Raw genomic sequence first — 25,560 nt, 5'->3', positions numbered from 1 at the left:
TGGAGGTGGCGAATCACAGAGGCCGCGGAGAATACCGGGTCAGGCCTGCTATTATGCCACGGGTGTTTTCTGTGTGTGCGGAGTGGAACACATTGACACCGCTGTCAAGGCACTGGAGAATTGCGATTTGCCGTGAAGCCGAAGCCCGTCACGTTCTCCGCAGCAAAACCGATCCTCCACCTAATCACGTTCCCAATTTCAGCGTCGGCAGATGGAGAATCCCGCCCCATGTTTTTTCTCCAACCATTAGATATTCATGACTCAATGTTAGAAACAGTTACTTTGCACATAATTAGCTTGAAATTCAGATGGTTCAAACAAGCTCATTTTTTTCCACCCAATGTTATGTAATGAAAAGCATTTTTCCTCTGTCTTTTTTCTGCTCCCTAACTCATCCCCACCACATTCCTCATTAGAAAATTTATTAATGTACATTAACCACTCTAAAAGGAAATATGAGCAAATCAGCCTTGTAGATTTTTTGCATAATTGCCTGGGTCACCTGAATTCAACTTGTATGCTGCATGCTTATTGGCATTTTGTTTCAACATGCATTCATATTAAATGTTCAAGTACAGGTACACTGTAGGATCTCTTATTTTATCTTCTAAAGAGAGTCGATATTCTGGTTGATTGGAGGTGTCAAAAATACAACTTTATTGCAAATTATTCACTTGAATACACCTGAATAAGAACTGAATCAAAACTTAGAAACAAATATCAAACAATACATTCAAGGATCAAACACATGGCAAAAAAGCATGAAACATAAAACATAAAGAAATCACATTAAACACAAACAAACAGAATGATGATTCAAGAATTCAGGAACACAACAACTCAGGAATGAAACATTGTCCACAAGATCTTACTTTTAAGGCAATCCTTATCGATAGTTTAATCCCTCATTTAGAATTGGTTTCTAATTCTCAGCTGAGACCTCATGATTTGTTCAAATAGATGTCTGTTACTTAGAGCAGTGTTTTTCAAACTTTTTTTCCTGGGGCCCATTTTTACCAACCGGCCGACCTTTGCGACCCATGCTGGCCGACCTTTGCGACCCATGCTGACCGACCTCTGGGACCCATGCCGGCCGACCTTTGCAGCCCATGCCGGCCGATCTTTGCGGCCCTCGCTGGCCGACCTTTGCGACCCTCGCTGGTCGACCTTCACGACCCACCATTTTCTCTTGCCTTGTTTGCTGATGTAGCCATCTCAGATGGCCACCTGCAAAGTACCATGGGAATTATGGCCAACCCAGGACTCAGACAGACTCCGAGCTTGTGTGTGTATTTGCAACCCAGATAGCTAGACGCGATTGAAACCCCCGCTCGTTTGAATTCGAATGGCCCATTTCCCCAGAACAAAAGAACTGTACTCAGGTAACCGATACAGATACAGACTAATCGGCGCCACTCCCTTTACTCAGCGAGCCCAAACAGCCAAGGTCAATGACCACTAAGGACACGCCCAGCCATCAAGGCACCTGCCCCTTTATTGGCCAAAATCGAAGGCAGTGATCGAAGCCTGTCGAATTATTGGGTCCAAGTTAAGGACCCAAAGAGCGCGAAATTCCAGCGGGATAAGAAGAGAGACAGCCATGTGCTCAGTCTCTCTTGGATCCGGCCTATGCCAACCCAAGTGCAGCATAACGACCAGACAGACAAGTTCAGACAAGTAACGATCGCTACCAGACGGATGAGCCCAGCAGATACAGAGCCACGTCTTCCACCCAGCCATGCAAGATCCGGACAAAGGCCTTGTCCATCTGCATAGAGCCGGTTGCCCTGAGGTTAAGTATAGGTTATTGTAGTTGTTAGGTGTAGTTTAACTTGTAGTGTTTTGTGTTGCATGTCGAAGTAATCCTTGTGTGTAAATAAACTATCTTTGAACTTGAACTGACTAACTGGTTGTGTGGTCCTTTGATCGCTATCCAGTGAAGCCTTATGGTGGTGTCATTTGATACCTGGCGACTCTAAAGAGCATCATTATTAATTGACAACATTATTGGTGACCGTGGTGGTGATTGGCAACACTGCTGACAAAATGGAGGAATCGCAATCGCGACCAAAGCATGTGATGTCGACCTTCGGGGGGGGGGGGGGGGGGGGGAGGTGACCTGCTCTCTGCCTCCCTTGAGGCAGGAAGAATACATAGAACTTTTTTAAAAGTCTTCTGCGTCTCCAATTGCGCAAATTTACAGGCAACAGCCACAGCAGCCGGCTTTTAACCTTTTGTTGTATTCTTGTGCGTTATTTCCTTTGCTCCACAACTGGCAGCTGTACTGTCCGCTGCTATTTCCCTAAACTCTGGAAAATCTTCCTTAATCCACTCTGCCTCTTTAACTCTCTCTCTCTCTCTCTCACTTTTAAGCCTCCTTATGTCGCGGCGCTTCCGATTGCGCAAATTCGCACACAGCAACCGGATTTTAACAATGTGGCTGACCGATGAGCGGGCACGCATGAGCAGTGCAACTGCATTTTTTGATATGGTCACAGCCTTTTTCAAGGCCACTCGCAGCCGACATTGTTAAAAGCCGGTTGCTGCAGCTATTGCACATGAATTTGCGCAATTGGGAATGCCACGACGTACTGCTCCACGACACTCCTGACACCTGGCCGCATGGGTCGCGTCCACGACTTTCAAAATTCCTGACCTAGAGGATGATTCATTAATCAAACATTGGCCATTACTTAAGATTGACTGGTATCCATCAGGAACAATTCAGTGTCTACACGCGCATCCTCATGAAAATAGGTTTCTCATGCCACTGCTGAGCATACACCCTGCTGTAACTAATTAGTTGATACATTCTTATTGCTAAATGCATTGAAATACATTAGCCTATTCATTATATGAAACATTCATTGAAGCAATGTCTGAATTTCTACAGACAAGACTTTAAAGTTCAATAGTTAATTCTTCATCTGAAACAATGACTATCTTTTCACAGTCATGGCATTTTGCATAATTCCACTTTTTAGCTATGCACTCAGTCAGTATGTCCCCGTAACCCCCCCGGACCACCCCCACCAGTCCCCCCACAGCCAGTGGAACGCCACCTCTCCCCCACTCCCACCCGACTGTGGCAGCACTGGACACAGTCTGCAGCCGCCATGCGAGGTCCGGAAAACTGGGAGGACACGCGACCGACGCCGTTGGGAAGTCGGCCCATTGGGGGAGGAGCATCGGGGGAGGGCCTCGGGTGACATCCTGAAGCCGTCCCAATGGCGTGCGGCGTACTCAGCGATTATGCTTTTTTTGAGGGGATGGAGCATCTGTAAAATGGCATCGCCCCAGATTTTGCCGTAAAAACTGATTCTCCAGCCAATCGGCGAATGCAGTTTTGCGGCAATCGGAGATTCACGCCCATGGTCTCCCAACTGGAGAATCTGGATGACATTTGGAGAACTGTGTACAGTATTGGTTATCTTATTTAAGGAAGGATGTAAATGCATTGGAGGCAATTCCTGAAATGAGTGTGTTTTCTTATGAGGAAAAGTTAGTCAGGCTATGCTTGTGTCTGCTGGAGTTTAGAAGGCTAAGTGCCAATTTGATCCAAACTTTGAAGATCCTGAGGGGTCTTGAGCAGGGTCGATACGGAGAGGATGGGCAGCACAGTGGCACATTGATGCCTCACTGATGGATAACGAGGGAAGTCAAGGACAGCATAAAAGCTAAAGAAAAAGCATACAAAGTAGCGAGGGTTAGTGGGAAGCCAGAGGATTGGGAAGCCTTTAAAAGCCAGCAGAGGACACTTAAAAAAGCAATTAAGCAGGGAGAAGATGAAGCATGAGTGCAAACTAGCTAGTAATATAAAGGAAGATAGGAAGAGTTTTTTTTCAATGTATAAAAGGTAAGAGAGACAAAAATAGACATTGGACCATTGGAAAACGTGCTGGAGAAGTAATAATAGAAAACAAAGAAATGGGAGATGAACTGAATAGTTACTTTGCATCAGTCTTCACGGTGGAAGACACCAGTGGGATGCCAGAGCTCCAGGAGAACCAGGGGGCAGAGGTGAGTGCAGTGACCATTACTAAGGAGAAGGTTCTGGGGAAACTGAAAGGTCTGAAGGTGGATAAGCCATCTGGACTGGATGGACCACACCCCAGCGTCATAAAAGAGATAACTCAGGAAATTGTGAGGGCATTGGTGAAGATCTTTCAGGAATCACTGAAGGCAGAAAGGGTCTCGGAGGACTGGAAAGTGGTTAATGTAACACCCCTGTTGAAGAAGGGAGGGAGGCAGAAGACAGGAAATTTTAGGCCGGTTAGCCTGACTTCGATCATTGGTAAGATTTTAGAGTCCATTATTAAAGATGAGATCGCGGAGTACTGGAAGTGCATAATAAAATAGGAGTGAGTCAGCACGGCTTTGTCAAATCGGTTAGAGTTCTTTGAGGAAGTAACAAGAAAGTTAGACAAAGGAGAACCAGTGGACGTGATTTATTTAGATTTCCAGAAGGCCTTTGATAAGGTGCCGCATAGGAGACTGTTAAATGCGTTAAGAGCCCATGGTGTTCAGGGTAAGATCCTGGCATGGATAGAGGATTGGCTGACTGGCAGAAGGCAGAGAGTGGGGATAAAGGGGTCTTTTTCAGGATGGCAGCCGGTGACTCGTGGTGTGTCTCAGGGGTCTGTGCTGGGTCCACAACCTTTCACAATATACATTAATGATCTGGAGGAAGGAACTGAAGGCACTGTTGCTAAGTTTGCAGATGATAGAAAGGTTTTGTAGAGGGGCAGGTAGTATTGAGGAAGCAAGGGGGCTGCAGAAGGATTTGGACAGGCTAGGAGAGTGGGCAAAGAAGTGGCAGATGGAATACAATGTGGAAAAGTGAGATTATGTACTTTGGAAGGAGAAATGGAGGCATAGGCTATTTTCTAAATGGGAAGATGCTTAGGAAATCAGAAGCACAAAGGGACTTGGGAGTCCTTGTTCATCATTCTCTTAAGGTTAACGTGCAGGTTCAGTCGGCAGTTAGGAAGGCAAATGCAATGTTAGCATTCATGTCGAGAGGGCGAGAATAAAAGACCAGGGATGTACTTCTGAGTCTATATAAGGCTCTGGTCAGATCCTATTTGGTGTATTGTGGGCAGTTTTGGGCCCTGTATCTGAGGAGGGATTTTCTGGCCTTGGAAAGGTCCAGAGGAGGTTCACAAGAATGAACTCTGGATTGAAGAGCTTGTTGTATGAGGAATGGTTGAGGACTCTGGGTCTGTACTCGTTGGAGTTTAGAAGGACGAGGGGGATCTTATTGAAACTTATAGGATACTGTGAGACCTGGATAGAGTGGACGTGGAGAGGATGTTTCACTTGTAGGAAAAACTAGAAGCAGATGACACAATCTCAGACTAACATCCTTTAATACAGAAATGAGGAGTAATTTCTTCAGCCAGAGGGTGGTGAATCTGTGGAACTCTTTGCCGCAGAAGGCTGTGGAGGCCAAATCACTGAGTGTCTTTAAGAAAGAGATAGATAGATTTTTGATCAATAAAGGGATCAGGGGTTATGGGGAGAAGGCAGGAGAATGGGGATAACAAAAATATTAGCCATGATTGAATGATAGGGCAGACTCAATGGGCCGAGTGCCTAATTCTGCTCCTATGTTTGATGGTCCCACAGCACCAGGGGCACAAATTCAATTCCAGCCTTGGGTGACAGAGTGGAGTTTGCATGTTCTCCTCATGTTTTGTATTGGTTTTCTCCGTGTGCTCCAGTTTCTTCCCACAGTCTAAAGATGTTCAGATTAGATGGGTTGACCATGATGAATTGCCCTTAATGTCCAAAGATATGCAGGTTAGGTGAGGTTACGGGGATGGGACAGGGGAGGCGGCAGGAGGTAGCTAGGGTGCTTCTTCAGAGGGTTTTGTTATGGGCCAGGGTTTAACAACTCCAAAGTATATTATGGAGTCCACCTGACCCACAACCTTTATGTTGAACTTGGCTAAGATGAGCAGTAGACCCTGCCTTTCAGGTGTTATTCAATGGACTTCTTAGGTGCTTTTAATCAAAAAGAAACGTGCTTTATTCTAAGAATTTAGTTAACATTTGTATAGATACACACAGCAAGACTTTTATCAACTTCCAACATAAAGACCCCCACATAGCTACAGTAATTTTTGTATAACCCTTACCCCTTAACTGTTCCAATTCAATAACAAAATCCAAGTAAGACCAGAAACCCTTTTTCAAAGGTGTGGGCCAGCACATGGCATTCTTACTGGTTTCAGACTTGTTATTGATACTCTGTTCCCCTTTTCAAACAGCAGATTTGAATTCCTTCCAGAAAGCCATTATATTTTTTTAAGTTATCAAGCAGTCTGGAAACAGCTTTTAAAATTAAGATAGAGAAACACTTCTTTCAACCTGTGCAGTTCAAACCAGTCCAAACTCCAAAGTGAAAGTAAAAACCCAGAGTCACAGCCCAGCTCCACCCACACAATTACATCACTGAAGCCATGTGATAAGACAAAAACATTTCCTAAAGGGACACTCCCATGAAAATTGGTGCAGATTAGATCGACGGAATGGCCTCCTTCGGCACTGTAGGGATTCTATGATTCTAAGAATCTAGAACTAGGGGTCATTGATTAAAAATAAAGGGTCGTCCATTTAAAATGGACATGAGGCGAAATGTGTTCACTCAGATGGTCTTGACTCTTTGAAATTCTCTTCCTGTAAAGGTTGTGGTAGCAGAGTCCTTGGATATTTTTAATGCAGAGATGGATAGCTTCCTGGTAAGCAAAGTGGTGATAGATTATTGGCAGTAGGCAGAGTGCAGATTTGAGATTTCCATCCTATCAGCTATGATCATTGAATAGTGGAGCATGCTCGAGAGGCTGAACTGCCTACTCCTACTCCTTGTCCATTTGGGACTTTAGAAAAATGTTCAATTTTCAGTCAACTCTTTAGACAGCCTGTTTTGAGAGAGTGTACCGCTACTTATATTTTTTAAATATTTAGATGGTATATAGTTCCATGGGGAAATAGTAAAGACTAATTTTAAATTCAGCACTATTTTACCAGCATGAAACCATGCAAATTTGTTTTGACTCATGACAACCTTTGACCAGGCATATTGCTTGGAATGAATATAGACATTTAATTCCCCGTGTATATTCTTCTTGTGTCTGTATGGGCCTCACCCCCACCACCCAAAGATGTGCAGGGCAGGTGGATTGGCCACATTAAATTGCTCCTTAATTGGTGAAAAAAGAATTAGGTACTCTAAATATACCGAAAAAAGAGGACGTCAGAGGCTGGATATTCTGTGGTGAGTTCCTGACTTCCTGATACCCAAAAGCCTCTCCTACCTATAAGGGTGGCAGGGCAGCACACTGTCGCTTCACAGCACCAGGCCCCAGGTTCAATTCCCGGCTTGGGTCACTATCTGTGCGGAGTCTGCACATTCTCGCCGTGTCTGTGTGGGTTTCCTCTGGGTTCACCTGTTTCCTCCCACAAGTTCCGAAAGACGTGCTGTTCGGTAATTTGGACATTCTGAATTCTCCTCAGTACACCCGAACAGGTGCGATAGTGTAGCGACTAGGGGATTTTCACAGTAACTTCACTGCAGTGTTAATGTAAGCCTACTTGTGACACTAATAAAGATTGTAATAAGGCAGAAGTCAAGAATGTGATGGAATACCTCCCACTTGTCTGGATAGATGGAACTGTAATAACACTCAAGATACTTGACACTATCTAGGACAAAGCAGTCCCCATTCTCCACCCTAACTTTTCACTCCCTCCATCTGCAGCTTATCATGACTGCAGTGTATATTGTCTATTGCAGGGTTTTTCAAAATCAAGGTTACAACCTGCGGGTGGTTCGTGAGTGAGGGCTGGGAGGGGTGGTGAGAGAAATATAAATTCCATGATTCAGGCTTCACCCCCGTTTGTGTGGAGATGCTCCAAATATTGCTCTAATATCACCTGTTCCCCATGCATTCCGAATGGTAAAGATTTTACTGTATTCAAAATCTAAGCACTACTCTCTCATTACTTTGTCCAAAAGAAGTAGTGGATTCATAGCCCCCTATAAGTAGCCCCCCAAAATACAAAGCATAGCCTGTCTTTGAATGAATCTTCATTAGCTGTTAAAATCTGCATGGTTAACAATGATCTTTTGTAGAGTATTGTCAGATGGTTCATAACCAAAGCGTTAAAAATGGAATATCTTGAATAAGTAATTAACTTGTACCAATAATACATCTATTTGAAATTGAATTCATTGCTTATTCCAAGAGAATCTGCAGTTTTCTCTTTTTATCAGTCAATGGTAATTGGTTGTGGGAAATCTGGTTTTGCTGCAAAATTGTTTCTTTGCATTTTGTAATTTCTTGATCATTAACAATAAAAGCAATATTGTTTCAAAGCTATAAGATATGAGGTTAATTGAAAAGCCATGTGAAAGAATCCTAAGGGTAATATTGCCTGCTAATGAGCTCTTTATATGATTAAGTTTAAATAACACTGTCAAGAAAAAGCTATCATTAAATTAGCCTTTAAATAATTTAATTTGTTCAATTTTCATGGCTAAATTACAAATTATTAGTGCAGCCATCTATTATGGAAAAGACCACTAATTATTATGACTTTTTTAAAAATTGCAAATACGGCAGAATTGAATGAGTAACAACTGCTAAAAGTTCAGTGAGTGAGTCAACACATGGAAGAGAAAGTTAAGCGAACATTTTGCGTATTATTCATTTATTAGGACCTGAAGTGTTATTCTGCCTTCCTTCAGGTGCTAAAAAATCTAATACGTTGTCAACAATTTCTGTCTTTTAAATTATGATTTATGTCATTGAAGGCCACTGAGATTATTCTGCTCTTGAAATGAAATGAAAATGAAATGAAATGAAAATCACTTATTGTCACGAGTAGGCTTCAATGAAGTTACTGTGAAAAGCCTCTAGTCGCCACATTCCGGCGCCTGTCTGGGGTGGCTGGTACGGGAATCGAACCGTGCTGCTGGCCTGCTTGGTCTGCTTTTAAAACCAGCGATTTAGCCCAGTGAGCTAAACCAGCCCCTTTTTCACCTACATTATAATTCCAATGATTTACTTCAAAAGACCTGATCTGGATCCAGGAGAAAGAGCCTTTTCCACTTACTGTATCTCATTTATCTGTTTCACCAACTCATTCCGTGTGACCCTTCTGATCTCTTCCATGAGACCTTTGATATCCACCTTACCTGAACCCTGCCCCCCCCCCCCCCCCCCTCCCCCCTCCCCCCCCCCCCCCGCCCCAAGCCTTTCAAATTTCCCTGACCTAAGTTCCAATCTGTCTTTGATCTCCCCCCAACTCTGGCTTCCTCACATTTTCTCACTCCATATCCTAATACCCAAACATTCCTGCACCGGATTAAGATCTTTCTCCCTACCAGCCCAGCCTCCCTGATCTGCCCTGGCTCTGCCCCAATTTTCACCTGCACTCTATAGCCTCCCCAATCTTTCTTCCCCAGCTCCGGATTCTGATCGCCCAGCTCTGGCTTCCGATCCTCGTCCTTGCTGGCCTTCCTGATCACCCCAATGCACTCTGTTGCTAAAGGCCTACCAACCAGTCAGCCAGCCAGTTTATCAGTCTGGCTGGATGCAGGCAAGAAATGGAGTGAAAAACTATGGTAATTGGGTCCTTCCAAAACATAAACCTGTTATTCTGGTTTTCCCAACTTCAAACTAGCAACCCTCTCCCTGCTCTTTCCTCCCCCCTGGGTTATTATCCATTCCATAGTTTCTGACTTTATCACTAACCCTGCAAGTAGGCCAAATTTTCCAGCCTGTTGAAAGGCGGAAGGATTCTCTAGTGCTGCCGGCAACGTAACTCCGCCGACGGGTTTCCCATTGAAAAGCGCAGCTAGGAGACCGGAGAATGCCGCCCCATGATGCTCTCTGTTTTCTGTCCAAAATCTTTTACAATTAATCCTCTATCTGCCATGGAGATGGCTTTGGATGGCCCATCTTGCCAATGGGCCAATTGAGAGCCTGAAAAGAGTAGAGTCCCTCATCTTGCCGCATGGGCTTTAACAATTGGCAGAAGAGATCCAAGCGGAGCGACAAGCATGGCAAGTTTCCCCATGGAGGCTGGTGGCAGGCGGGAGGGAAGGAGGGACTCTGGGCCTATTGGCAGTCCCTCTTTCCCTCCCTCAAGGTCTTACTGCCCCCAACGTTCCCCTTCCCCCATGACCTGTCCAATCCTGCCTCTTCCAGCCCTTTTGCCAAGATCAGGTGAGAATCGCAAGCGCAATCCAGTGGAGCTCACCTATGTACGGTATGCATTGTTTGTACAGCATGCAAGAAACAATACGTTTCACTGTATACTAATACATGTGACAATAATAAATCAAATCAAATCAATTCAAATCAAGCACTAAATGTGGTACTGACAGTGGCCACTGCTCATGCTGGCAAGGGAGAGATGCCGGCCTCTGATTGGTTAGCAGCTCTCTGAGGTGGGACTTCCTTTCTCTGAGCGGCGGATGTCCCATTCCCAGTCCATTACTCGCTGTGGGGCAACCACAGTTCCTGGATGGGCTTCTCCTGATTTCTTTTCACCAGTCGGACAAGGACCACAGAACCCCATGGAATCTAGCCCCTATAATTTACATTCTTATTGACGCAAAATGCTTTTTAATGTTTTGTGAACCCATAACCCCAAGTCATTTTGCTTTCCCACAGCAGCGAGGCAACTGGGGTGACAGCGGCATAGTGATAATGTCACTGGGCTAGTAATGCAGAGAGAGGCCCAGATAAATACTCTGGGGACAAATCCCACCATGGCAGCTTGTGGTATTTGAATTAATAAATGAATCTGGAACTGTAAAATAGCTCCTGTAATGGTAACACGAAATCACCATCGATTGGTGTAAAAGCCCATCTGGTTCACTAATGTCCTTTACATTCTCTATAGGAAAGGAAATCTGCCACTCTTCCCTGGTGTGGCCTATATGGGCCTCCAGACCCACAGCAGTGTGGTTGACTTTTAACTGCATTCTGAAATGGCTGAACAAGCCACTCAGTTCAATTAGGCATAGGTAATTAGGTGTTGCCAGTGACGCCCACATCCTACAAAAGAATAAGGATGAGCCTGTTTCATATTTGAAGTGTAATTATTGTTTTCTTTTACTAAAATGCATAATTTTACATTCGCTGACATTGATTTCCACCTATTAGCTCATTCCCTTGAGTTATCAACTTCCTGTTTCAATTTGCTTTCATCTTCAAAGAATTAACTATTCAAACAAATGACCGGTCTTCTCTTTGATTAAGAGTGGGGCAAAATGTGTATTTAGCACTGTGTAGCCAGTGCAGTACCAGTTGTCATATCCTCACCCAATCCCAAGTGGCCTTACTCCTTCTCATTTTATTTCATCTTGACATAACCAAAATCTGTTATTATTGTCCTTCACTTCTCTTATCTTTTCAACAGTATTTCTCTCTGCTATGTTAAAGCCATTTTTCCAGTGCAGACATGCCTTTTGGCATTGAATCTCTTAATTCTCTGTCATGGCCTTATATAATGTATTTTGAAGAAGAAGACCAGAAACGTTCTCTGACATGTGAGTTTAAAACATTGCCTGTAAATCAAGAATAATAGGTTTTCCAGTAGCGAGTAAGGAGCTTTCAGTAAATTGTACCAAATCTCTCGTCTTTTATAACCTAAATATCTTGCATATGTATCATATAAAACAAGATTTAGCATAACCAATAGAAATCTACCTTCCCATCCTAATTCTCAGAAAAGAATACCAACCGCACCATTTGAAGCATTTCGATTTCCCACCTCAGGCTTTGATTCCCCTGCGTGAGATTGCTCATTTGTACCTTTCTGTGGGCAGTTTAGTGTCATGGTCATACACACCGAATGAGATGTATTGGGCTTTAACAGAGCCAGTTCACACAGATCCTTATGGTCAGCAGAGAGATGCTTTCAGCGCCTCAGTTTTGGAGGAATTCTAAAACACATCCCAGGGTTGTCAGTGTGTTAAACGCTGTCATGAAAAATTCCTAATAAATGGCTACTTCTATTCAAACATATTTTTCTGTATCAACATTTGCATGAAACCTCATGTAAAATGTCATTATTATCTTTTTGACTACTTCACCTTTCCACGTCATTTACCAAGTTCCGAATACATATTTATTATAACATCCATATTGCCAACATAAACAATACTAGAAGAATAGACCTTTAATTGAGAGCGTGTTTTCAAAGTCCAGTCTCTGCTGTTATTGATACTCACACTTCATGTCAAGGAGCTGACTTTGATTTCTTACCTAGGATATTTATAAGGGATGAATTCCAATGCAGCTATGAGGGCTTTCATTCCTGAACTGTTGGAGCATGTTTTTCTGACACATCAATCATCTAAAGGAATTGATAGTATTTTTTAGTGAGCTGTTTAAAAGTCTCAATGAAGGAAAATAGCATAAACTATGGGCAGGGTTGGGCGGTTGATGATTAGTTTCTAATTTTGAGGCTTAAAGTGTATAACAACCTCTTTTACTCTATCCCATTTCATAAAAAGGTACTGATTGACCAGGATTTCACAGGCTCATGAGAGATGGACCTGGAGGTGGGATAGGGAAGCGGTAAAATCGTGGCTAACCACATCAGTGTGGCTCTGTTGGTAACATTCTGGCATCTAAACTAAATGGACAATTAACATCTTTTCTTCCCGCCACCAGTAGCATTTTATCTGTGGCAAGTGGACCCTCCACTGTGTGGGAAGATTGGTGAACCCTGGCAGCTTCCCTGTGGGCTCAGGATGTGGGGTCCTCTGAATGGTCTAATGGGCACCTTCCGCCTGCCCTCACACCACCACCCATTTTCCTCAGCGAAGCCTACCTGACCAACCCTGGTGACCCCAGACCCCACTTACCAGTTGTAAAGGCAGTCTGCTCCCAGGGCATCCACTCTTCTGGGTGTTGCCCCTATAGTGGGCACCGCTCCTGTTGCTGCTGCTGAACTGCATCCCCTCTGATTGGCTGGCAGGAATTGGGGCAGGTGCCTGTCCTTAAGGAACAGGAGTCCTGACGGGAATTAGTTAGTGGCTCGTCAGCTGAAAAATGCGGCTGGGCAGTCTCAGAAATTGCCGAGGGGTGTTGCCCCCATCTTTTGGATCCGTCATCTGGCTCAGCTGTGCTGACAATATTCCACCCATAGTTTGGGAATCCTGACTTTACCACAAGTGATCTTATTCCAATGACTTGCATTAATAGACTCCCCAAATTGCACAGAATGCTGGTTCAGGCGAGAAAAGCTGTGCCTGATTAAACAGCACTCAGAATGCTGGCATGAGTCACACAGCAAGCTGGGTGGGGGGCCTAAACATGCCCGGCAAAGATGTGATTCTGAAATCGGGTTGCCCTTTCCTGATCCCAAAGTTACATATTAGGCCCCGTCACCCCACCTCACCACCATAAAGATACCCAAGCATCGGGGCATCAACCCCCCCCCCGTTCTGTCTTTGGAGCTCTCCCCTCTTTCCCACCCCCACGCTGCTGTCATTGAGTTTCTCCCCTGTCCACCCCTCACTACACATAAATGACCTCTCCTCCATGGAGGTGGATTCAGTGCCTCAGTCCTGTTTCAATGCAAGTGTATATTGTTCAAACTGACAGCCGCACACATTTGTTTCAATATTGTCATGTTTGATTATCTTCTGTATGAATATGATAGAAACCTCAATTTCAATTGCAAACAATACAATCCATGAAAGCAGAAACAGGAAGTGAGTCAGACCATATGGTTTGAAAATAAAATTCAATGTTTGAATAAATGTAGATTTCTTGAACTTTATCTTGGAAAGCTTATAAAAATCACATGGTGTAGAATCAAACTTTCTTATAATGTCAATGTGATGGAGTTCTTTCATGATAAGAAGGTAATCTTGTTTCTTATTCCAATAATACCTCATTGTTCTACCACATATAACAGAATCATAATACAAAAACATATTTAATACTATCATATGGCTAATAATGCTATACAAATGGAACCATAGAAATGCATTAAGAATTTGCATGTGCTAATTGCATTAGCTCTGCTGCCTCACGGCACCGAGGACCCAGGTTTGATCCCAGCCCCGAGTCACTGTCCGGGAGTTTGCACATTCTCCCCGTGTATGCATGGATCTCACCCCCACAACACAAAAGGTGTGCAAGGTATGTGGATTGACCACGCTAAATTGCCCCTTAATTGGAAAAAAAGAATTAGGCATTTAAAAAAAGAAAAGAAAGAATGTGCATCCAGTAATCTGCTGAGCTCAACATTGTGAGTAGATGGGTGTTGGGGGTTGGGGAAGGAAGTTGCTAGGAGAACATTTCCCTTAAATGGGTAAATTCCTTTCCTTTGCTATTACGTTCCAGAACCTGCTGCATGTGGCAGGAAACTTCGAGGTTCTGGGCCTTGTTTCCAATACCATGTTCAAGTGGCAAAAATAAACAAATTCCAGATTAGATGGTGGGAGGTAGTGAAAGGGTGTTACCTAAATTTCTCCTTCATTTTCACCAGCATCTTACCCAATCATCTGTGCTCAGTTGTTAATTTTGGTTTTCCTACGAGGTGCTTCTCCAATGGTTACAGTGCGGGGGAGGGGGTGGTGTTGGGAGGCTGCTAGATTTCTACTGAGGACACTTGGGAACGCAATGGGGGAGCACCTCATGGGAGCCATGACCCTACAATCCTACAGAGCTCCGCTGCAGACAACATTATCTCAGTATTGACTGGGGAAGTCTTGCCCAGCTGGTTGGCATCTGTGCTGGTTCAGAGGCTGTTAGGGAAACAGGTGCACTATCGCCTTGAGATAGACTCATGACAGTGACACAGACTGGGTGCTTATACTTCTCTGTGGGAGAACAGGAATTATATGATGCCCAGATCCTGGATACGATGCTGTGGTACCACTGATCATTATTGTCATACAGCTTGCCTAGTCATTTCTCTGCAATTGGGTGGAAATGTCAGAAGAGGAGTCATAGAAACATTAGAAACATTAACTCTGCTTCTTATGTTCTCTCTCCACAGATGCTGTCAGACCTGCGTTTTTCCAGCATTTTGTTTTTATTTCAGATTTCCAATATTCCCAGTATTTTTGTTTTTATCATCATGGAATAGTTAACTTCCTCCTCTTGGTGATCTCCTTGATGGGGGTACCATCATCCATTACATCTGCTTTCTATCTTTCTTCTTCTAAAGATAAATCAGCTCACAGCAGCTATGTGGACCTTCCTTTAAATGGCATCACTGACACCCTATTCCCACCAGTTCCCACAAATTGGAGAGCTGCCAATTAACGATGCAAAGTGGGCAGGCAGTTTGTCACACATATTGAAATGAGGCAGGGTACTTTTCCTCTTGCTTCCACCATCAGTCGCTTACTTCAATGCATCACCAATTGTACAGCAGTAGTGACAATAGGTTTCTTACCAGTGGTCCACAATTAACCCATTAGACCTAAAGGCTGACAAGTCCCCATGATCGGATGGCCTGTATTCTATAAAAGAAGTATCTGAGGAGAGAGTAGATGAATTGGTTATAATCTTCCAAAATTGTTTAGGTTCTAGGGTGCAATTGGACGGAAAATAGCAAATGTAACTCTTTTATTCAAGCAAGGAAGGAAACAGAAAGCAGGAGATTGCAGTTCAGTTAACCTAACATATATCATCGGGAAATTTCTAGAATCCTTTAATGAGAAGGCTTTGGCAGGAAACTTACAAACTCATAATGTGAGCAGCCAGAGTCAAAATGGCTTTGTGAAAGGGCAATCATGTTTAATTTATTGGAGATGTTTGAAGAAGTAACAAGCAAGGTGGATAAAGGGGAATCTGTAGATGTGGTGTACTTAGATTTCCAAAAGGTACAATATCAAAGGTTACCATACAAGATAAGAGAACATGGTGTAGGGGTAACATATTAGCATGGATACAGAATTGTACAGCTAACAGGAAGCAGAGAGTATGCATAAGTGAATGGCTTTGGGATCTGAGCATGACCTCTTAATCCTCAAGTTTTGTAAGTTGCCCGCAGATATAATTATGGGAAAATTCCAAAAGGAAATTGGTTGAGCATTTGAAGGGAAGGCAGTTGTAGTGGTGCGTGGAAAGAGTTGTGCAGTGGAACTAGCTAAATTGTTCCTGCAGAGAGTCAACATGGAGTCAGTGGGACAAATGGCTTCCTTCCATGACCATTCTTGAGACGACTCTCTGGCTGCGTTATGCCCGGCACAAATACCACTGTGTCAGGAGAATTCCGGGAGAGGCCCAAAACAGGATTTCCGCGGGTGCAAAACAGTTTACGATGCTTCCGGGTCGCTCTCACTTGCGTGATCAGGATCTTGGCCATTAAAGGGCAAGAAACTGATCACAGCTCATTTGCATTCATTTAAATCTCATTAGAGAGATTAAAGGCAAACAGCAGCCTCCTGGAATTCTCCCCCCCCCCCCTCCCCCCCCCAAGCAGGAAGTCATCAGGCGCAAATCACTTCTGGTACTTAAAAGTGGGGCCAGGCACGATGGACTCCCGAAGTGGAGAAAGAAGGTGAGTACGCCTTTCCACTGCTCCCCAGGGAGCACAAGGGCACAGCAGCCTCTGGCCAGATGCCTTGGGCCGGGTCCTTCAAGGGTGTTAGGAGCCTCGGGCTGGACTGGAGGGGGCTAGGTCAGGTGTCTTCCTCTGGATGGGGGTTGCTTTGGGTCTGTGAAGTCTTGGAACCTGCTTTCTTTCATGTTTAACACTCCATAACAGAGCTGGAGGTTGTCTGTCCCAAAATCCTCTCATAAGACTCAGCCATGCTGCAGCTTGTTTCTTGGAGAAGCATTTCAATCCCATTGACATTTCAGTAGGCTCTGTGGTTTCAATGTTCAGTTCTTTTATCCCTTTGTAGTTGGTTGTTTGCATTGAATTTCACACACCATTGTCTTTTACAAGCCTCTTGATTGACAGCTGAAGGCTATGTCAAAAGAGGGTTAAGCTTCGTTTATTTCTACAACACTTCACGGACTATTAACTCTGAAGTGCTTCCTTCTTTGAGCAGGTGTCCTATCTGACCAATTGTTTTCTATACTGTTTTATTTTGCACTCTGTATTGCTCCCTAGAAAAAGCAGGTGCGCTGTCTCAGTGTTTTTATTTTAATCAAAGTGGATTCTTTTCTACTCTGATGAGCTTCCTAAAAAGAGCAGGTGTGCAGCCTGAAAAGATTTTTTTTGACTGAATATTTTTCAACGTCTGATACCTGAACAACAGGCCTGCATTCGAGGTATTTTCCCACATAGAAGCAGCTGGCACCACTCAGATAGTGAAGTTCAAGGGTTCCTCAATGAGGACCTTCTTGCAGCCACTGTTGAATTGTCTGGATAGATGTGATGACTATGTTGGGGGATGGAGGAGCTCGGAGGTCTTTTTAGCCTCTGGATGATCAGGGACAAGGCTGTACAGTCCCCTGACACATCCCTGGAACCCTGACAGTACCAGGGTGCCAGGGAGGAAGTGCCAGGTTTGCACTGCCAAGGGTTGGGGTCTGAATGGGGGTATTGAGGGGGGATCCTGAAGCGGAAGTTCTGAGGGGGGGCCCTGGAGGGGCTCCATAGAGGGGCGTTGCTCACTTGGGCTGTGGGGCCTGATGACAGTGATTGGTGGAGGGGTCTTTTGTTGGCGAGAAGAGATGGGGGTCTTTGCTGATGAGATGTGGTGTGGGCTGTAGGATTATTCTGAGTTTTGGAGGTCCTCCGACCTCTGAGGATCCAGCCTTGTGTGACGAATGGAAGACGTTAAGAATATTGGGCTCTAGGTATTGGGCAATAGAAGGGTTTAAAGCCTGGGATTAGGTTGTGTTTGACTGCAATGGTCATGTTTTTTTTAAAAGTAAGTCTGTTTTGCAGGTCCAGGGTGTTCTTTACAGCCAGAAGGTGAAATTAACAAAGGAATGTGCTTTTCAATCTGAGCTAATGAACTATGATTTGACTGGGAAGGTCCCTGGGGAGTTAATGAGCTGCGCAGTCTGCAGAGATAATTTGTTTTCCATCTTGGGGAGATTAAGTCATTGCTGGGGGGAGCCAGGGAATGCAGAAAGACAGTTTAAAAGCTATGGAAAGAGGCAGTTTCTGGAGAAAGCGTGGAGAGGCAATTTTTGGAAATAGCTGTGGAGAGAGGCAGTTTTGTGGAGAAACTTTGGAGAGAGGAGTTGAATTCTGAGCTACCTGATGCTGAGCCCACAATTCTCCCACAGTAAGATGGATTGAAGTTTAAAAGTTTAATATTGTATCCATAATTAAGTTTTGTTTTAAAAATAACCAAATTCTAATTGTTCATGCATTCTCTCCTGGAGCGAATCATTCTTACCACACAGCTTTACAAATAAACTAAAATATTTGGGTTTCGGCCCAGTATCCTAGCCACTGTTGGGGTCTTGTCTTGGATTGTAATACTTATGGTAGTCTTCCCACATCACACTTTCGGCATCAATCATCCCTGGCTCCAAAATAATTCATAAGTTTGGGGGGGTAGTGACCTGGATCGCACTGATCGACCCAGCAGGAATCACACCTTGTTTACCGCCGGCGACCACACTTGGAAATTAAAAAAAAAAAATTTAGAATGCCCAATTCTTTTTTTCAATTAAGGGGCAATTTAACATGGCCAATTCACCTACCCTGCACATCTTTGGGTTGTGGGGGTGAGGCCCATGCAGACACGGGGAGAATGTGCAAACTCCACACGGACAGTGACCGGAGCTGGAATCGAATCCAGGTCCTCGGCACCGTGAGATAGCAGTGTTAACCACTGCACCACCGTGCCACCCCCGCACTTGGAAATCTTTTGGCAGAATTGTACCCTCTATGTTTCTACAGGGAGGAAACCCAAAGTTCAGAGACAGATCCCAAATTTTCTATTCTGGATCACAGTCACAGAGCCAGGAGCTCTCCCAGTTCAGTCAGCCTGCTGGTTGGTCTTTGGGTTTGCAGGGGGGAGGTGCAGGCTGATACGGGAAGTTGGAGCAAGTGACCTCAAAGAGCCGAGAGGATGCCATTTACGGAAGCGGGCTGGGTGCAAGGCCTGCCTCTGTGTTCTAGCACTGTGTTTAAATTAGGGGGAAAAATTCCTTCATATCCCACCTCTCACCCACCCTCACCCCCATACACTCCCTATGCCCCATCCATGCAATTTAGCCAACCCATACTCCCTTTACCCACCCCCATGACCACTCATACACCCTCTGCCAGATCATTTCCATCAATCCACTCCCATGGCCCCACATCCACTATCCCAACTTAATACCAACTCATGCCACCTTCTACACCCCATCCACCACCTTTTGTCTTTATCCCTTCCATGTCAACTCATCTAGTATTTTTTGACAACTTGACAGTTCCCAGACTGCATGATAATTAATTGACAGCTGCTTAACAGCTTGACCGTTCTTATGAATTTGTGTGTAAAAAGTGCATAATTATGTTTATTTCTAATGATTTCAAAAGGTGCCTTATTTACCCCAAAGGGAACATTACCTCTCCCACAGGCTGACGTATCTCTCCCAAAGGGTGCCCTACTTCTCCAAAAGGTGTCTTGGGGCCCTATCCAAGCGGGTACCTTCCCTCTTCAAAGGGATACCCTTGTTATCCAAAGTTCACATCCTCTTTACCTGGTCTTGTTCTGTGCACTCTGGGGTTCGCACAGCTCCAGTTCAAAAATACCACTTCAGTGGAGGCTGCTGGTAATTTAAGTGGCCAGCTGCCTCACGTACCGCGGATGCTTAAACGCTGGCCTGATTCCAGTTCTGCCCCAGGGGCAGGGCTGAGACATTTTGTCCATTTTTAGGTTATGCCGAGACATATTCTTAAAATTTAAACCAGGCCTTGCAGGACTGAAAACAGGGGGCATTTATTCACACATGGGTCGGTAGAAATCTAGAATTTATGTTGTCCAAAAGCTTTTGTTAGGTAAGGGCATCAGGAGGTTCTGGAGCAAGTGGAAGTTTGAAATACAGATCAGCCATGAACAAATTGAATTGCAGAACAGGCCCAAGAAACCAAATATCCCTCTTTATCCAACCACAATTTCAATCTGTTCTTATTTATATAGTGAATCCTCATATAGTCTCCATCACTTGTGTACAGTTAAATACAATTAACATATGATTAACAATCGGGCAGAGGGGATTATAACTCTTTCACCTAGTGGGAGCAAAGCATCCTTCTTTGCCTCTGGACTTGCCTGACTGCTACCCTTACACTAGAGATCATTCCCTTGGATCCCTTGTGGCCCCTTGATGATCAAAATATCACTCCCGTCTTTGTTGTTGCTGTCAGGTTTGAATGAGAATTTATCCTACAGAATTGAAATGCTGCTTAGCCATTTAAAGCTGACTCGTCACTAGGCCTCTCTCCTGACTGGCTGCTGGCTAGTCAATTATACCCAGGAACAAATATCATCCTCTGGGTGTCTGAAATGACAACTAGCACTAGCATCCACTAGCATCAGTCATTGCAAAAATAGTTCATTTTAAAATGGGCATAACAAATTGCAAACAGCCTGATAAAATGCCCATAATATAATGGGGGACTCCAGACCGTTTCCAGTTTGAAAAAAACATCACATTATTATTTAAGATGAGTTTTTTGTGTACAGGCACAATATTGTCTCTTTCTTTCACTGTCATCTGACATTCCACTTTCAGGGCTTGAGTTGCTCTCTGACCCACTTAATTGAGCTTATGGCCATGAGGGCCTATCCCGCAGAGAGTGCATTGCAGGCATGGAGTTTGTGATTTTGCAGGCCATTAACATTTTCCAGGATGCACTACCTGAGTGTAAAGCTCCCTGTCGGGTGCTGGAATGGATCTTATTGTCTAAGTCTACCAACTGCAAGCAAAAAATAAAAACCATTGAATATGAATTCTGATGAGCTGCCTCACACTTCATAATAAAATGCAAATTTCATTCCAGGCTCAAGAAGAGCTCCCGAGGAGGAAGGCTGGTAAATCCGCCCTGGACACATTCATCAGGACGCTGATCATTCTCTGCACAGCAATAGCGGTTGTTCTGTCAGTGATTTCCGTGTGCTCTAGGCACTGGCTGTTTGCAGACCGGAAGCTATTTGGACTTTGGTATTTTTGTACTGTGGAGCATGACCGCAAGCCTCAATGTACAACAGATTTCAGTGGTGCTGAGGTTGATGGGTTAGACACCGCTCTTGTTTTTCTCAGGATCATCGCCACTTTTGCTGCGGTGCTGGCAATGTTTGGTCTGGAGATGCTCATCACCTCTCAGATATGTGTGGATGCCTATTCCAGGCGCAAATGGGCGTATGGCTCAGGGCTGATTCTCCTGGCTTTCTTCATGACATCTGTTGTTGTGCTGGTCTTTGCCATTGTGCTGTGGAACTTTATTACCCTCACAGGCATCAGTTTAACATACTGGAGCCAGCTCATTTCAGCTTTTCTTTTTTTCCTCAATAGTATTAGTGGTCTTCACATGTACAGCATGACAACCTCAGATAATTCAGTAGGCCAGGCTTGATGCTTTTTCTTCCACTAGCTCTTCATTTATGTAATATAATTTGGTCTCGGAGACTGTATATGTGAAGTGTGGGTACTCTAAGGATCTCAAACCTTTGATGGGTATTGCTATCATTGACGGTTATTAGAATCTCAGTGAAAATGCCCTCGCTCTGTGCTTTGTAAGGCAGTTTTATGTTCTATTTTTCAATAAGTTTAAAACAATCAACAGATTCTGATGCAGAATTGGATCACATCATCGTCCCTAATTATATGTGCTATTTTGTACTGGTGGCGTGGTTAAGGAATAACTTCACCTGTCATTTAGAATCTTACTGACTTTAATTTCTAGAACCATTGCAGTGTTTTTATAAATGTAACCATTTGGCTGCCTGTACCCAAACCTAGCTGATCCACTATAATGGTGGGGCAGAGGGGAGGCGAAACATCACTGTCTTCATATTCACAAAATTCAAAAGTGTTTGAAAATTCTCACCATTTAAAAAAAATCTATACAAGTTAGGTTTTTAAGGTACCTTGGCTGAAGAATAAGAGCTGCACAGTTCAGTTTTGTGAATGTGATCAGTTCTGAATTAAATGGCACCAGGCTTAAGACACTGTGGATTTTGCCCCTTTGGGATTTGGATTTGAATTTGACAAAGACTTCTGGGTGAAAGTCTCCCCTGCTTTTACTGCAAACACTCTGATTAATGTGTAAACTCTTGAAGCAATTTTGGTGGGAATAGGCTCAGATCATAAGACTGTCTGGTAGTCAGCATTAAATTGGCTGAAGACTTGAGCCAAATGGCCGCCTTTCGCATTGTAATTTCTATGATTTCTATGAAATTTGATTATTGATTGATTGGTAAAAGAATTTGATGAATGAATATTGAAGCAATGCAGGTGCTCATCCAAGATTGTGTTGAGGCACAGTGTTGGAACAGAACAGAGGGAACTCAGCTCTGCATCTCACCTGACATGCAATGCTTGATACTGACGCTGAACAAGGTCATTTTATCATATTGTGCTGTCAGTGGGGAATGATTTCTGGTGGCAGGGCATAGTGGACATTCAGATATGCATTGCTCCATACGGTTGTGAAATCAACGTGGACAGCCAATATCTGAGCTTTTCAAGTGTTCCGACACAGGAAGAGCAGTGAAGGCGCATAAAATTATTCCTATGACGCCCACTCTAAGGGGAAAAAAATGATGGTTGCAATAATGCGAGGAAGAAATAATGCTACGGCTGGAATTCTGCAGCAATTTTCCAGGCCCGCCGTCGTCAACGGTGATTTACATTCCTCACCTGCGCCGCTGTCGGAGAACTTGAAATGCGGGTGGGACAGGAAAATCCTGCTGACAGGAAGGACTGGAGCATTCCATCCAGTTGCTTTTAATTCATTAGAATTCATCAGTGTAGTTTATGGCCAAGAGGATGCAAATTTAGCAGGATGCTGATAACTATAAACTGAACTGCTATTATACAGTTTGTAATTTGATTTCTCCCCATCACCTCCTGGAAATTCTTGATTTGATGAGACATATTTGATGAGAGGCTGCTGCGTGAAGTATGCAGAAACACTAAGTTTTAATAAGCAGCACAGCTGGCAACAGACACAAAGTGACATTTATTAGTTCATGCAATCACTAAGAACTAAACAAATTCGCATGGAAAGGGCATCATGACAATTTTCAGTTTTTATTATACAAGAAAAAGAATTGTTTATAAAGCAAGTGATCGCAATCAAGACTTGCATTATAATATTGTACTTAAATAAACAGCTTCCGAATCAAATTGATCCTCTTTCAGGCAGTTATTATGTTAATGTGATTTTTAAGGAGGGTAATGTAGAATAGGCACATTATTCTCATGCAATATAATCATTTCAAATGATAAGCATTTATGAAATCTTCATGTTAGATAACTTGCTTGTTTTATATTGCTGTTACTTTTGCAAATCAATAGAAATGCCATTTAAGAAAAATTGTATTTTGTCCAGGCAACTGGGCAGTATTATCCATTTTTAAATGCCTAATCCCTGCACCATCTAATCTAAACAGATCTAACTCATCAAATGCACTGAGGAAAGCCTTAAAGTATTTTAATAATGCTGTGCACCAAGACCTTTGTTGTCAATGGTTTCATGCAAAATTAATATTTCTGTAGTCTCTCAATGAAATTATAGCTGGACCTTGAGTGATCAAACTTATTCCATTTTTGCTTGGATTTAAACTAAATTAACAGATGTACTGAATTATTTCTATTGTACTTGAATCATTTTGTGAATGTTTTTTTAAGCTATTATATTGATTTGTGTTGGTGGAAGTGAATTTCCATTATTGTGAAACCAGTCTATATTGTTTTCATTTTTTTTCATTTTTTTTCTTTTTTGAAATGTAAGTTTTAATGTAAAAAAAAGCAACTTAATTTAGATGCGCTCTGCACTTTCCAGATACTGTTAGTTCAGTTTCTGCCTGATCAAACTTGCATAATGACAACATTTGGCTTCCAATGCTGATTATAATGGGCTATTTGATGCTGCATATTCAAACTTAAACATATGCCACAGTCCTGAAAACTGGTTGTCAAATTCTCCATATTGTTTTGTTCTGTTTGTAATTGCAAATTAAAAATGTCTTCCATATGACATACCAGTGTGGTCGTATAATTACTTATCAATCAAACAGAGTCAGATTGTAGATAAAATCCCAATGGTTTGCTTTAGGGCCTCATTTCATTGGGCCTTAATTTCCTAATGCAAGTCATCTAATGGCATCTACCTTTGGTTAGACTTGGACATTTAAGTTTTACATTTTTTTCTGTGGCAAGTTGCTGAAAGTACAAACTGATAACATTGTAGCAAGGAAAAGAAGCATCTGGAACCTGAGTGATTTCCTCAATCTGTTTGAAAGATTGTGACATGAACAGTGCAAAGACATAAGGCAATATAGAGTGGGTGCTTGTAACATCGAATTAAGTACAGAAAGAGAAGTAAAGAGAGGAATGATTGCATTAAGAGTGGAGGAAGAGATAGAAAGGAAACGTAAAAACAAAATATTTTTCAAAACTTCCAACAACAATTGAAACTTGAAGAAACCTCCATTTACATTGGTAGTAGTTAATTTCCAACATAAAAATGGGTGTTAGGGTTATGGGTGCCAATAATTAATATTTATCATATTTATCATATTGTTAAAAGGGCACTTGGACTGAAACGGGTAAGACTAAGACTAAGCTTTCTGTGGCAGGTTTAAATCAGGAACAAAGAACATTTGGGGCAGCAGGGTAGCATGGTGGTTAGCATAAATGCTTCACAGCTCCAGGGTCCCAGGTTCGATTCCCGGCTGGGTCACTGTCTGTGTGGAGTCTGCACGTCCTCCCCCTGTGTGCGTGGGTTTCCTCCGGGTGCTCCGGTTTCCTCCCACAGTCCAAAAGATGTGCGGGTTAGGTGGATTGGCCATGCTAAATTGCCCGTAGTGTCCTAATAAAAAAGTAAGGTTAAGGGGGGGTTGTTGGGTTACGGGTATAGGGTGGATACGTGGGTTTGAGTAGGGTGATCATGGCTCGGCACAACATTGAGGGCCGAAGGGCCTGTTCTGTGCTGTACTGTTCTATGTTCTATTACAGCACGGGAAGAGGCCCTTCGCCCCACCAAGACTGCGCCGATCCAGATTTATTCTAGGCTGCTGTGTGAGGCAAGGGAGGAGATTTGAGGGGCTCTAACGTTAATTTTCAAATCCTATCTGGCCACAGGAGAGGTGACAGAGGCCTGGAGGACGGCTAATGTGGTGCTATTATTCAAGAAGGGACGTAGTGATAAACCAGGTAATTACAGGCCAGTGAGTCTAGCATTAATGGGATATTATTGGAAAAAGTCTGAGGGACAGAATTAATCGCCACGTGGAGAGGCAAGGATTAAAAAGGATAGTCAGCATAGCTTTGTCAGGGGGAGATAAAGTCTAACAAATTTGATTGAATGTTTCCAGGAGGTGACCAAGAGTGTAGATGAGGGCAGTGCCATTGATGAAGCCTACATGGCCTGGAAACAGAAGTT

The 25,560-nt window shown here is 43.4% G+C and overlaps 1 protein-coding gene across 2 annotated transcripts in view; it reads left to right on the top strand.

Moving 5' to 3' along the window:
- tmem37 (transmembrane protein 37) overlaps nt 1-24,155 on the top strand; it is a 49,093-nt gene extending 24,938 nt beyond the window's left edge. For both annotated transcript variants that reach the window (XM_038789823.1, XM_038789822.1), the window contains one exon: nt 20,953-24,155. In XM_038789823.1, the coding sequence (XP_038645751.1) occupies nt 20,953-21,525 (573 nt within the window). In that variant the 3' untranslated portion in view covers nt 21,526-24,155. The remainder of the gene's footprint in view (nt 1-20,952) is intronic.
- Nucleotides 24,156-25,560: the final 1,405 nt, after the last annotated feature.

Source organism: Scyliorhinus canicula, chromosome 2, assembly GCF_902713615.1.
Source record: "Scyliorhinus canicula chromosome 2, sScyCan1.1, whole genome shotgun sequence".
NCBI classification, from domain to species: Eukaryota; Metazoa; Chordata; class Chondrichthyes; order Carcharhiniformes; family Scyliorhinidae; genus Scyliorhinus; species Scyliorhinus canicula.
The sequence above is the reverse complement of the archived record's forward strand: the minus strand, read 5'-3'. Positions and strand labels throughout refer to the sequence as shown.